Raw genomic sequence first — 15,275 nt, 5'->3', positions numbered from 1 at the left:
TTCATTACTCTCTTGTATTAAACATTAAAAAGTAAAAAAAAAATCTTTTGATTGAATGTACATAAAACACAGAATTTGGTCAAACGCCAAATCGGTAACGGTAAGACAGCTGCACGCAATTTCACGAAACTTTACCCAATAATGTAATTCCATTTAAATTGGTGCATACAGTGTAGCTATGGAACCTTTCATTAGGTCAGTCAAAACTCTACTGCACAGGTACACCGCATATTTGTCGCACAAAGCTTACGCTAGGCTCAAGGGTTACGCCAAGTTTCCTTAAACCAACTACTGCTTCCCTAAAATCTGATTGTGAAATATTATCCCCATGTTAATGGTGTGAAAATTAATAGGATTAATTAACAAGTTAGTGAAAGTTCACAAACCTGTCCCTCTTTCTTCGAACTCTGTCAGAAGAAGTATGGGATGTGCAGACAGATGACACCAGCAGGGTAATGTGACATTAGAGTTAGGAAAAAAACAATTTTGTCAGCAGTCACAATTCAAATAATCTTTAGTATTGATTAGAAAAATAGAAATTATTAATATAAAACGTTCATTGATGTGAAAGTATTATGTAAAACAAAATAGTCACAATGATGACAAACACCCGATGGCGTAAAACTTCATTGATTTTTGGGAGAACTTTGAAGAAAAACGTGTAGCAAGGTTCTTGAAGGACTACATACATGTGTAAGAATTAGCCCAAAATAGTACCAATATTTGGTTAACCTTTAATTTTGAATTGTCCATTTGGTATGAGAAATGAGATGAAGGCACCTAAATTCATTCCTAAATCAGTTTAAGAAATGGCATATGTTGATGAGTAAAAAAGCATAAGCGACCAATTGCATGTGACCTGTAGTAGGTATCAACCACCAACAAACATGGCATCCTCCCATAGCTAAGTGTCTTTTAAGTTTGGTTACCAATACCTAAAACACACTTTGTTTTATGAGCTGAGTACTGTACCAAAAATAAAGCCATTTTTCAGTAAAGTACTCAGCACATCAGTAGTCTTAGTACTGTACCCATCGTCGGCTTTATTTCTGGTTAACGATACTTATGACTCACTTTGCTAAGGGGGGACTTGAATGCAGCCGTTTAGATACATGTAGATGAGGGACAGAGCAGTGACATAAGGACAGATCTTTGCAATGCAACAGATGCAAAAGATGGCTCAGCTACCCCATTAACCTTTTCTAGTTCACATAAAGCCCGCTCGTCCAATGAACCAATAAGAAATGTCTCCATATCCCTTCCCCCTAGCTACTAAATAACCCATTATGTCACTACGGTCATCCCCGAACCCACACTCAGCTAACCTTCTTCTCCTTCTTGGCCACTTCGGCTTGGAAGTCGGGGTCGTTGGATTCCAGCTCGGCAGCTTCGTCCTCGTCACTCACGTCTCCGTCATCTTCCTGGGAAGACTCCACAGGAGGGGGCAGCTTTTTGTTCTGTTTAAAAACAAAAACAATTCTCAAATTTAACCTCCTCCCTCTCTCTCTCTAAAAAAATCCAATATTTTTCTAAGATAAATAGCACTTTTCTGAGGACATTTCTGATTGGCTCACATCCCATCCAATGGAATGCAACATTCTCGGTGCTCATGCAAAAGAAACTGATGATAAAGGCCTGCCTGATAAATGGAGAGGACCATTGTCTGCCACTGACAGAAGGCCCAGATTGGAATCTTCCAGCTGAATCCATCAATCTTACGAGTAAACTGGTTCATTCACGGGTGGTTTACTGGAACTTGATGATGTGACATCGACTCCAAGTCAAATTCTCAGGAACTTTACAGTGAGTTTGGGCATGAACAAAAGATAACTCTCATCTCTGACCAGTGTAAAAAAACAAAACAAAACAACCCCCCAAAGAAAAACAGTCCATGTTGTTTAAAACCCAATCTGCTGTGAAAAAAGACAGCATTACACATTATGCACACATAAGCACAAAGTAACAGGACGAATTACAAAATCACCAGTTATTGTTCTATATCTGTTTTTGGCCAATGTCTCTTTGACTTACCTTGACAAGAACCCTCCCTTTCAGATCCTCTGGAGAAGGAAGAACCTTTTGATCAGGGGTGATGTCCGTCATGTAAATCTTGTCTGATTAATATACTGTCAAGGAACATAAAGGTGTCTTCTTTGAGAGAAATCTTTTCGTTCAAGAAGGAAAAAAGAAGTGTTGGAGTGAAGACAAGATTTCAGGAAGTAGCGACAACTGTCCGTCCGGTTTGTGTTTAAAGGATACTGCCAAATGTTGTCTTGAGGTGATGAGCCATGACCTTCTGTTGTTCGATGCTACAATGGTTCTCCAGCGACAAAATCAGTGGGTATCTAGTGCAAAAAAGCGAACACAAGACATAAGATTTTAAGCTCTGAAGTGCCCCCAAAATTACAAACTTCAAAGGTCATAGGTCAGCTGTCAACAACTGTGTGGGATGCATTCCTCTGATTTGTGAAGTTTCTCAAGATGTTCGAAACGTTGGAAATATGCAAATCTCAAAAGAGTTTCAATTGTTTAATTTTAAGGTAGTGGGTCATACGCGCTTTTCACTATATTATGACGGAATAGGATGTGATTAAAATTACTTGGAACACACAACCAAGGATACATAACCGCACTCAAGACAAAGCGATGGGAACGATCTGGACAAAGGTATGAACTGGTCTGCTAAAAAAATCTGTTTAATATGGAAACAGAGAACAGGTGAGGGAAGCAGCTTACTCTGAGGTGGCAAAGGCATATTTCTCTATGGCTTCAATTGCATCCTTGAACTTGATCTTGGAGGTGAGGGTGTGACCGTGATAAACAACCGGCTCTTTGTCTGAGCCATCCCAGCAATCCACTGCGAAAGGAATCAGAAGGAAACGGAAATAGGAAATGGCTGAAGACTACAAATTTAATTACAATGTCTCTCTGTAGCCAAGGGGGGCACTGCAATTGTGTGTGCATCACGCCAGCACATATTTTTGTGGTACAGGAAGTCCCAATGCAAAATACATCCTGTGTTGGAAGAACGAAACAAAAATAAAAAAGGCTTGCCCTCTCATGAATCACAGGAGAAGTAATTTTTATTTCAGAGTTAGGCACATCCGCACGTGACATTGACTGTAGTGTGCAGGAATGGGGTATTGTAATGTTTGCCGTTCAAACCTACACAAACCTCTGGCTATCATATCGAGCATACTACACTTCTGAAAACCGATCATCACGAGAACTGTACAAAATATAACAGGCAAAAATACAGGCTTTCAATTATCAGTCGCCATATTTGCCAAATAACAACTACTTTGAACTTCATCTACAATACTGAGATGTTCTCTGGAAAAAATTGTACTTAGCACTGCATCAAAAAATAAAATGGCTGTAGAAATTGTGCACCAAGCTAAAATTGTGGATTTGATTGAACATTTGCCGCCTGGAATCCTGAAAGTCTAAACAAAGGATACTAGACATACAGATAGATGATGTTTTGGCTGTGGAAGTCTTGACCCGCAGCCATACATGTAGGTATAAAATTACCACGCTGACTGATCAGTTTAACAACATACTTATACAAAGCCAAAATGGTGATGCATATTACAGTACAAAATATTTCTCTAGAGCACAGAATGTTGGTTGTCATTAATTTTTTTTTTTTTTGGAGAGCGCCAAGCTCTATACTCACACTCTACGCATCTGCAGCCTCTTTGCAAGGCTCGGACATAGGCCTCGGTGCTGCTAGGTCCTCGCAACTGGTCTTTCATCAAATAGCTACCGTACATGAAGACAGAAAAAAAGCCCAAATCACACAGTTTCTGAGGCTGATACACCCTTCTGCCTCGTCTTAAAGATTGAAGTTTTGGGGTCTAGTCACAGTAGAGTCTGGGAGGACTAACTGCTCATTAAAAACATTGCAAGAACAGGAATAAACACACATTTTAAGGGTGCATTTGTAGACAGTCGGGTTTCAGTTTGGAAGTACATTTTCCAGTACAAATGACAACATTGCTTTTTCCTTTTTCAAACTTTCTAGAGCACTTCAACGTAATAACATGTATATATCTGTTTTCAGTGAATACAGATGCCATTCATACAATAACTGTGATTCTATCAAATCTGGGAATCATTGCAGTGTTGCCTCTCCATCCTTCTGGACTTGGGCAAAATGAAAAAAAAAATTTGCATATCATTTCTGGAAGGACGAAGTAAACTGCATGCTTCTGCTGGGGGGGAGGGGGCGGGGGCAGGGGAGGGGGAAGGAGGTTGTGCCAGGTATCATTTGGGCTACATGTACTTCATACCTTGGGTACAATCCTGCTGCCAGCATACCTTGTGCGATCTTATTCCTGGTTTATGTCACCCATTCTGGGCAACATTTTGATTGGGAATAAATTTGAAAAGGCATGTGCATTCCTTCACAATACATGTAAGTACATGTGAAACCCATTCAATAAGTTGGCAGATGGCCTTTCTATACATATTTATGCTTAAAGGTCGTATATGTTATTATGTTATTTTTGGTTAAAATTTGAAATGGCTAAAAAGTGCACTTTTCAACACAATTAACCAAAAAAGGGATGTCAAATGCTTTTTAGAGAGTTGCACAAAATGTTAGTCTAAGAATGCTCATCACACAGGACCTTTTAAGGCCAATCAGAGTAGTGCCTTGCCTAAACTCTTTCAGGGATTAGTGAAGGAACGCACATACACAGGTCTTGGACTTGAGGCTTAGGCTGTGAGCCTTCCAACTTAGGGTGAAAAATCCTTGTTACAAGAACATGCATGCTCACGTGTTGTGCGAAGAGTTGATGAAATAGTGACACAAGGGCTGCTTCATATCTTGATAGATGGTGGAGTGAAACGGGTTGAAGAGCAAACCGTTGGGGCCCTTCATGAACAACTGGAACCCTGTGTGCACAGCGAGCGTGAGTGAAAAGAATGTGCAAAGAGGAAAGGCACCAGACTACAAAGTTCTTAAAATAAAACAAAAAAGTGTTGTGTGACGGCCATCCATTCTTTAAATAGTTCTACCATTGATTAAAATTGTGATAACCACTGCATAATGAGGTGACTACGGTGAACAGAACAACCGTGGGAAGTATCTTATTAAGCTGGCCACATTACTCTCGTACAAAGACATTTGCCTGTGTGCATGACGAATAATTGACAGATTTTCTTTTTTAAAGGTGTACTTTGCGTAGATACAGAGATATTACATGTAATCTTAATGACAGGTTTTGCCCTTATTTACAAACACTGTATACTCAGTGCTTGTCCGAGAGCTTGCGAAAAATGAAAATTAACATCTCCCCAACGCGAAATGCATCTTGAAACTAGTCTGTGGTACCCGCTGCTGCATCTGACTCGGACTGGCCAGCTAACCCCAGCAAGCTCGGTGGTCAAGTGGTTAAGACATCTGCACTAGTAAGCAGGAGGTCGTGGGTTTAAGTCCCACTCGAGTAAGCTTGTGAATTTTTTTGCAAGCTCTCAGACTAGCACTGAGTATGCAGTTTTTATAATATCAGGTTAGGTTAGGTCAAGGTTAGGGCAAAACCTGTAATTAAATAGACTTTTCTTTGTTGCTCAGAAAGGAGCATTCTTTGGTGCAATTATTATACCTTTTAGTCATTATTTTAGTTTATTTTAGTTATTTATGGATGGGTGATTGCAAGTGCTATCAAACTTTGAGGAGAATCAATCTTAAAATGAGAGCAAGGCTTTCCACCTTTTTTTAATTTGAGATGGCAAACAGTACTGCTTTGACACAGAAACCACTCAAAATACATGTACATCTTCCAAGCGCATTCACAAAAACTTGACCAAACATATATCCGAGGATTTCTTTCAAGGGAAGAGTCAGAACTTTCTTTCAAAGCAGTCCCGCATAAGCGTACAACTACAAAACCAACGTACCACAACCGCTAACTGACCTACATGCAACATCCAAGTCCACATACAAGTTGCATCAATGAAATCAATCAACACTAAAGGATATGCACTCAGTAACAAGAGCAGAAGATGTAGCTGTCTTGAATCACATGATCTACAACTAAGGTAGCTCACATACACAAAACAAGTAGCAATCCTTGCTCTGAAAATCTGGAAATTTGTCTTTCAAAAACATGAATTACTTCCAACCAGGAAAGTGCCTTAGGTACAAATAAAGACTTGTGGGCTATGTGTAAAACTGAAACGAAAACTTGCCAACAAAGCAATGCAACACATCCATGTATATCCTTCAATATATACAGCTGGTCTACACGACAGTGCACGGTAATTATTCAACATATGTAACACTAAAAATAACTACAGTAGGTTCATGCAGATAAGCGTTCTGTCTGAAAAGCTCTTCAGACAGAAACAACCACTCAAAGATTTAAGCATCAACAATGTCCCCATGCTGAATCCAAGTGAACTTTACCCACTCAGAACTGTTTCTGAATTCACTTCAGGTGGAGTCCAACTGAATATCATACACACACATAACGTCCGACTCCTCACCACACTTTTTCATAATTCCAAATTCACCAACCCGCTGCAAAGTTTCACCATCTACATGCATCACTGATTCCCTGCACCAAAGTCTCAGTCAGATGTGATTAGTTAAAGGTGTCTACTCAGGAGGATGAGGGTTCCAAGCCCATCCTCGCAAGCCAGTGGAATTGTTCTAGCAGGCATGTGAAAACATGCAGAATAAGTTGCCAGTATGTGTGTCCGGTGCTCAATGAAGAACCTTGCACCAAGTGTGTACCAACAGACTAGAAAGCACATGTACACATACCATCAAAGCTGAGAATGTCACGTTTCTTGCATTCCTCTGACGGCTCATATTTCTGGATAATCTCTTTGCACCATTGTGGCTTGACTTGAAGCCGCTGAACAGATCACAGGTACATGTAACAGGAAACAGAAACAAGAAAAACGTGCCAATTTAACAACTGCAAGAATTAAACATTTCAAAATAGTTTCCGCTGGTAAGTTTCACAGAATTAAGACTTAAAAAAAGTAAATAAGACAACGCTTAATGACTGTTAAAAATCAGTCTCAGAAGACTGAATTGGATCTTTACAAGTTAACATGTAAAAAAAAAGGGTTCAAACCGGACCATGTAAGGTATGTACGAACATAACCTGCAGATTGACACGATGTTTCAACAACTGAATATCATTCATAAATTACATCTGACTACATTCCTCAGCTTCCTTCTTCTGAGGCTTCAAGGGTCAAGATCTCCCACTTCAGCAGAAAATGAAGTTAACAATCTTACAAAAAAAAAATTTTGGCTAAACCTGTAGTGAGTACAATGCACTTGCCAGATTTTTTAAACTGGATTTTGTTATTTTGAAACCATCATTCACCTTGTTTTAATGACTCTGACTTCAACTACATGATACACAGTGTAACAAGCTTTGTGTACACAGTCTGATGTCTGGGCCACTTCTCAGGATCATCACAAATGTCATTTTTTTCATATGAAAATCTTTATCTACGCTTGCAAGCTACCAAGTGCTGACAATAATTTTTAACTGTTACAAAACTTCTTTTGTGGCCTGAAGCCACCCAATTTAACTCCTGCAAAGCAAGTGCATACAATGCAGTCTGACTATTTCAGTCTGATCAAAACCAATGCTACAACATGCCCTTAGGAAAGTAAGAGAGAACTACAAGTTGCATAAAGCAAGCCTGTATTCCAGTGATCTGACCAACCACTCTTTAGCTTTAGCACTGCCTGACTATCTCATTTACAAACAGTGACAAAGAATAGCTAGCAACCATTGTCCTTGTAACCTCTGCATTGAGGTCAACTTAGTTACATCTTCAACAGGGCCTAATTTCAAGCAGTTGCCACAGCCACAAATCTGCTAGGCATAAAAATCATTTGCTAAGCAAAAACAGGGTACTGGTCAAAATGCCATTAGATGTATACTACCTACAACTGACCCTCTGCTCATCTTTGCTAAGCTTGTAAAACTGCTCACCAATTTTTTTTCTCCTGTGCAGTTCTATGGAACTGCATTCATTGGGTAAGCATGTACACTAGAGAATTAGACCAATCAGACTACATGCATAAAGGGCAATGGAGTTTAAGAAGCTTTGAGGACAATTGAATTGGGCTCTGGTCTTCCAACTGTTTATAGAGAGGATCCTCTCTTTAGACCAGTGCCCAATTTCAAAAAAAGGCTAAGCAAAGAGTATTGCTGAAGAAGTTCACTGGTGTGGTCAATCTATAACCTGTTTTGCTAAACAAATGCCATGTATACCTTGTAGATTGGAGTACTTGGTACCTCTGTGAAATTGTGCCAGGGAGATTAGTCTGACTGTGTGAACAAGTAAGGAGGTGCTTGAGTATAACAATGTGTACAGCTTGTAAGCAGTTTCCAGCTGAATTTGGCTCAACAGAGCTAGAAATCTGCTTAGCATTACTTTCCACTAAGCACCTCTTTGACATCCCAGTTATCAAATTACCATCTGCACCTGTTAACTGTTAATGAATTATCCATGGCTTTCAGTATCATATAACACATACCTTCATCTCTTCATGCATGAACTCCACAAACTCCTGCAAGGTCCAGTAATCATCTTCACCCGAGTACCTATCAACGCACAGACATCAAACAATGGTGAATGACAGAAAATTAAGGGTTCATCTCAGCACTAATTACATGGAGTGAATGTTTTCAGGTTCCCCATGGTGTAGTACATGAATAGGCATCCATAACATCTAGGACATTGCTTGTGACTCTTGGGCTGACTTAAAAGGGCCTGCTAACACATCCTTTGGCTGTGAAATGCAAACAGACAAATGCTAGCTAACTGTACGTCAATCTCCATGCTTGGGTGCATCTCACTTGATGTGATCCGGATCGTGATCTTTTGGTACATGTCTGATCGAAAATCTGATTGAAAAATTGACAAATGTTGGCAGTATTCCTGTCCGAGCAAATCCCCTCTCATTGTATTCATCTAGAAGCACATTCCTTGGAAACTGGACCCTTTGCATCAGCATCCCCAGTACAAGGGCTCACACTTTAAGTATAAAATTTGAACTGTTGTTGATATACACACACCAGAGATGAACAGATGCAGGCATGCATGCTGCAGAACCTCAAAATGCCCTCCCTGATGAAGTTTTTTACAGTTTTAGAGCTACATGTACATATGACACAAGTACATGTACAAATCTTCTGCACAAAATGAAGTTGGGCCTATAGATTTCAGTCACTAGCCTTTCACTGAAGAGAAAAAACTTTTACAAACGAGTACTAATTCTTTCCCCTCTAGAAAAGAACAATTTTTACTTTCTGAGAGTTCCCTGTTTTTTTGTTGTTTTTTCACGTTAAACATTACAGAAACTTACAGAAACAAATATTGTGGTAACTTCTACGTAAATAAGTGCTGAAGTAAGTGCATAGCTACATGTACCTACAAGAAATGTAAGCTGCATTGCAATTACAACGTACTTTGCAGCATAAACTCCTCTGATCATGGAGAAACCTGTTGCATTTATGTGAAATGAGTGCATGTACAGTGCTGTGCAGACTACATGTACATGTGTCATTCCCACACCAGAAGGACATCCTACAAGTAAACTGTGAAGCATGTAAGCCAAACTGTGTGAATGGTACTGATGATCAGGTTATATGCATTGCTGATGAATTTGCTGGAGGTATGGCAATTCTAAGACAAGAAATGAGCTTTTCAAGGTATGCATGTTTCTGAAGATGACATGGCCCACTCCACTAATGGCTAAGGAGTCAGCCTCTCTGTCAGGCTAGTTCCCTGACTCCTTCAACTGATCAATTCACAGAGCACAATCAGATGCCTTTACTGAGTTAGTGATCTCTGAGATGTCAGAGATCAATAACAGCGTGCTTCCTTGCCGTTGACTTTTGAGTGACCACTCCCAAGACTGGATTTAAACAACTTACTCAATCTCGCAAAATGCAAGAGCCTGTCCATTAAAATGAGGGAGCTTTGTTCGAGTTGAGGTAATTGTGAAAACAGTTTTAACACTCTTTAACAGCTTCTGTTAAAATCTTCCACATGCCCATCTTTACTGACAGCCGTTACTTTCATAACAACACTTTTCATGTTAATTTGACATTTATGATAACCTCATGTTAGATTATTCAAATACATTTTTAAAAGTTGCTGACAAGAAGTCTTATGACAAGACAAGAAGTCGTGTTTTATCTGTAATGAAATCATGAATATTAGATGGCTGTCTTCCTTGCTTGTTTCTGGAACAAATTTACTCAACTGACTTGCACGTTCATGTACCTGTAACCCCAAAAAATCATTAAACGTGAGCACTGTTATAAAGAGAATGCCAACTGCCATTTTCATGAAATTTTATATTTATCAAAAAGTGCTTTTGGACAGAAGCTATGGGATTCTATATCTTATGGTATGGCATGGTATGGTATGGTATTTTCTTTTTAATATCTAAAATGTTTTCATACTCCATACCCAGCCTCTGTTTATTCTATATAAGTACTTTAGATGGTTTACACATGGATACCCCAGCCTACACACTCAGCTAGGAAAGTAATTTCAATTCAATCGTTTATTCAAGCATGACTGACCAGACGTGTCCGATGACATTAACTGCTTGCATGCCATCAAAGCAAGGGAAGCAGGAATATGGTGTGTTTCTTGGGGTTAAACACTCTGCGGAATTCTGCCTTGTTTGTGAGGGATTTAGGGGCGCATTTCAAATAATAAGACCCTGCTACTCTTAGGAGTTGAGTTGTTTTTCTTTGAAAGAAGGATTATACTGTTCTTTTAAGCTTTCTCTATGCTGGGGGGAAAAAAAGCTAACTTGGGTGTGATTTGAACTTATGACCTCGTGCCTACTAGAGCGGGTACTGTATGTAAGCCATTTCATAGATTATCAAGCATGTTAGGGTTATGGTTTTCCCACTCTCTGTCGGTTTACTAGCGCACTTTTTGCGGCAAATTATGTTAAGGCTCAACTTGTTAGGCTTTGTTTTAATTTTAATGTCCATGTAATTTTATTTCTTATTAATCCACAGACTGATGACTAGGAATCAAGAAATCTTTTTTCTTTCACCAGGTCCAACCTAAGAATAGAGGCCAAATGACGGACGTCAACTGTCGGTGTTAAAACGCAGTTGGCAACTCTAAGTAATTGATATCTGTTAAATCCCGAGCAATCAGGTATACAAAAGGATTAAACATGGCGAAGAATCAAACTAGAGTTACAGAAGGGACATGGGGGAGATGATCTCTTACATATTTACGTGCTTATCCGGTACAACATGAGAGATGTATAAGACTTAAAGATGTACATGTATGCACAAATGGATGGCTGTTTCTTTCAAGTGTGACAGCTATTGCTATATTGGTCTATACAAGAATTCTTACTACATGAAAATTTATGCACTCACTAATTCATTTACAGCCATAACAGTGAACAAGCAGGGTGCAGCACCCTCTGATTTTGCTGCTGAAGGGGTGCGCCTGAATGCTATGTACATGTACATGCATGTCTCGCAACGCATGATGTCATCCACACAATGGGAGTGACACAAATACCATAAAAAGGATGTCAGATGATAAATGTGTGAGTTAGGCCTAACAAGGTGTTTATAAACAAGTGTTAAATGTGAGCATTTGAAAAAAAAACAAACCAACTGACTAGCAATTGTTTTTGATAATACTGTCTTTTCCATTCCTTCAATTACATTTGTCATAGTAGGAAATAAATACGAACAAAAATACTCCTTCTGTAGATGCAGAGACTACACATGTCGAAACATAAATGTTGCATGTACCAACGATGTGACGGGGAGTTATGTCCCATAACTCCTTCCGCCAATCCCAATAAAAGAAATTGTCTCCTCAATGTGGTATGACAGCCTGGGCAGATCTGCTTAATCTCCAGAGTGTTCTCGATTACAAATGTGGATAGTATGATCATCCGGGACCCTGCACAACCACAGTGGCGCCAGGAGTTTTCAGGAGGGAGTAATTATTGTCAGTCCACTAACGACATGTAATACATTGTACATGTATTCTGGTTTCTAGTGCCTACCACCACAACAGATACCATCTGTCAAATTATGTGTGTGTCTATATCAGCCCAGAGAGATGGGCAAATTGAAGATCAGTGAAATGAATGGCTTCTAGAAGAGAAAGGAAAGGTAGATTGCTGTTACAGCTTTCTACACATTAAGGGCTCGCAGTCCAACTTGTGAAATATTTGATGAGAATTGGCATGTGTCTTTGAACCAAATTCAAACTGATTATAAGAAATATTGTATGATGATTTCAAAATTAGCATAATCGATAGATTCAAAAAACATGTTGACAAGAAATTTTGATAGAACAACAATGGCACTTATTGAGGTAACTAATCCTTCGTGGTAAGGTCTTCAAGTTTTTTTCTAAGCCCTTCCCCTATATACGTGTACATGGCTAATTGCCAACCAAGTTACATCATCAGGTTTGTGGGTTATAAAGTTAACTATGACCATATTGCATTTTAATCCCCCCCTTTCATGTTTCTAAACAACATCCACCAAGCTTTTTTCCCCCACAATCGGACACACCCATCTGGTGGCATGAGGGCTTGTTGTGACAACTGTAACCCGACATACGCCTAGTGACTCATTGGAAGTTCCTATTGCTATAAATAGCAGGGTCTGGTGATCGTAAGCCAAGGGCAAAACTTCTTTGGCGATCCTTGTCCAAATGGATCTGTCTCAGGTCAAGGCAATGTAACCGACGCTGAAGAACACAATAAAACTATTGAAAGTTTGTTAATAGTCCTTGAACTTCAGTCTCCTCACATGGTAAAGGCAACTATCCCCTGATGTGGAATGCGCGTAGGTTTATTTGAAAACCTTAATGCCCATGAAAAATTGGAAATATTTCGAAAAGCACCAATGTGCAAGAAAGAGTGAACGGCCTGCTTCAGAAAGAATTCCTGGGGATGATGAACAGAAGGTGTGGTGGCTGTTTTCAAATCAAATGAGAGACAAAGAAAGTTGACACTGAAAATGAGTGTTTAGCTAAGACCTTATCATTTATGAAGGTGGGTTTTGCTTGCACTGTAGCTTCTCTGTAACTGTGTATGCTTAACACATTGAAATGTAGGTGCTGATTCTCAAGCATGGTATTTACAATGTAGTAAGTAACCTTGAGCGGTAAACTCGTCAAAGAATTGCGTGGGGTTTAGTATTTATTCTGTTGTTGCTAGGGGAGCAAGCTTAGCCAAATGTTGAATATCCGACAAGTTCTGCTCTGATACAACTACCTGTACCATCAACTTCTCAACCAGCCAACCAAAGTTGAGCAGGAAACCCCAAACGAGCTGCCTAGGTGTCTGCGGAAACCGTGGGTGCTATATAATTTTGCATTCATTACTCCTCTGCCCACGTACTGGAGTCACTCAACTAAGACTACAAGGGCACAACAAACCCCCACAATGAATCACTCCAACAGGGCCACTCACCGTGACACTGAATGGGATGCTTCAACCATGTCCTTAACCATCAACCTTGCAACGATCAGGAACGCTGTTTACAGACTTCTAAAATAGAATACTTAGGGGCGTGTTTCAAAGGCTGTGGTGCTGTAGAAAAACTGCAGTACATCTGTACAAATTATTTGCTTCTGAAACATATCGGTATGCATTTTTGTGCAGCTTTCTAAGGGCGTGTTTCTTAAAAACAAAGGAGTGGTTTGCTTAGAGCTAATGAAGGAAAAAGTTTCCATAGAGGTCTTGAAGAGCAAGAGGGATGTTGAAATGACGTGCAGCTGTGTAGTCACAGAATTGTTTTGTTTTTAAGGTCAAAGAATATATGCTTTTTTCTGATGAATTCTTCAAACGCTAGGAGAGACCTTCTCTACAGTGTCCACACAACGCAGAAGGTCTTATTGGGCATACAATGACAACTGATTCAAATACTCAGATAAGCCTGATCAGAAAATTGTACTTACAGGCTGCAAAAAAGTCATTTACCTGGTCTGGATGCATCAATTTATTGAAAAGTACCAGTTAATTGTTAGCAAACCACATACACACTGTTATGTCAGCCCTGAGACTGATGCTGCTATACTGAAATTTTCTCTTTTTTTTTTAACATTCACTAGTTAGTCACTTTCTGAAACTTTGGAAATAGCTACAGAGTATTTCTTGGAAGAAATATCTGTGGCTCTTGTGGCACAAAAGTTTCTTCAATTAATCTGTGTTATGTACAGAAATGGTTTGGTTTCCCAAAATACATGGCAGTTTTTCTGCATTTGACATCTAACAACAGAGCTGACAATTGTACTAGTATTTTGATAATAAAACGGTCAAGAGCAAAACTGATAAATTCCTCTTTTTAATCAGTGGGGCATTTGGTTAAACATGGTACTAGCAAGTTTTTCAAGGTATCAGCACACAGGGTTAGTGGGTTACTGGATTTTTACTGAAAGTTTACAGACCACTGGGCCTCGAAAAGTGTATTTTTAATTGGTCTAGTCAGTGTCCCATCTCGCCACCTGTCCACCTGACCTGAGGACAGGCAGGATGATTCAGAACAGGTAGATTTTGCTTGCACAAAATTTACAAACCCCCATTTTTTTTCACAAATCTTTAACACTGGCGAATAGATCTTTATATTCCTGCCAAAGTGTTGGGGACTGTATGGGTATAGATGTTCACACATTTTGCTGGGAATGGACAGGAATTTTAAAGAATTGCCCAAGAAAAGACTGGATTATAAATGAAATGCTTTGGCCTAGTTCTGGGCAAGTTGGGACAATGAATTGTTTGTGCTCAAAATTTGACTCTGCTGCTGATTTAAATAGCTGAACTGTTTGGTACATGTACCTCTTGATAAGACTTGGTTTCGAAAAATCAGGATAACCATTGCAATTGTTAGAAAATGATAGAATTAATAGAAGGGAAATGGGGAAATTAAAGCAGAGAGAAAGTAGAAAGAAATCTCACTCTTGAAAGACTTTGACAAGTTCTGGTCTGCGTGTGACCATCTGGTAGAAACTGATGAACTCTTCTGCATCCAAAGCTTTGGTGACGGTCTTCCCTTTAGCATCCTGATGTGTATGTACATCAGCAGTCTTTTTGGGACCGGAGGAGAAAAAAAAGAAAAAGTTTAACCAATAAGTTGCACTTTTCAGACAAAAACATACTCAACTTTTGAAATGAAGGGAGTTGAATTCAAACAAAACAGTAATCTGTTACCATGCAACCCTCAAGTTTGGGCAGTGGATGAGTCAACATCAGTGGCAGTAAATGTCAAAATTAC

General features: G+C 39.4%; 1 protein-coding gene across 7 annotated transcripts in view; it reads right to left on the bottom strand.

Annotated features, from left to right (window-relative positions):
* Window positions 1-15,275, bottom strand: part of LOC110990341 (1-phosphatidylinositol 4,5-bisphosphate phosphodiesterase delta-4-like) — a 43,143-nt gene that overhangs the window by 11,776 nt on the left and 16,092 nt on the right. For 6 of the 7 annotated variants that reach the window (XM_087133907.1, XM_087133905.1, XM_087133908.1 and 3 more), the window contains 10 exons: window positions 14,960-15,087; window positions 8,522-8,588; window positions 6,776-6,869; window positions 4,785-4,902; window positions 3,680-3,765; window positions 2,737-2,857; window positions 2,260-2,345; window positions 2,032-2,114; window positions 1,326-1,457; window positions 387-407 (listed from right to left, as the gene is read on the bottom strand). In XM_087133907.1, coding sequence (XP_086990033.1) covers window positions 387-407; window positions 1,326-1,457; window positions 2,032-2,114; window positions 2,260-2,345; window positions 2,737-2,857; window positions 3,680-3,765; window positions 4,785-4,902; window positions 6,776-6,869; window positions 8,522-8,588; window positions 14,960-15,087 — 936 coding nt within the window. The remainder of the gene's footprint in view (window positions 1-386; window positions 408-1,325; window positions 1,458-2,031; window positions 2,115-2,259; window positions 2,346-2,736; window positions 2,858-3,679; window positions 3,766-4,784; window positions 4,903-6,775; window positions 6,870-8,521; window positions 8,589-14,959; window positions 15,088-15,275) is intronic. The other variant, XM_087133906.1, reaches the window with a different exon arrangement.

The sequence above is a fragment of the Acanthaster planci genome, linkage group LG03 (genome assembly GCF_054643075.1).
Source record: "Acanthaster planci isolate LZ-2023a linkage group LG03, COTS_SCS, whole genome shotgun sequence".
NCBI classification, from domain to species: domain Eukaryota; kingdom Metazoa; phylum Echinodermata; class Asteroidea; order Valvatida; family Acanthasteridae; genus Acanthaster; species Acanthaster planci.
Note: the sequence above shows the minus strand (reverse complement) of the source record. Positions and strands in the feature narration are given on the sequence as shown.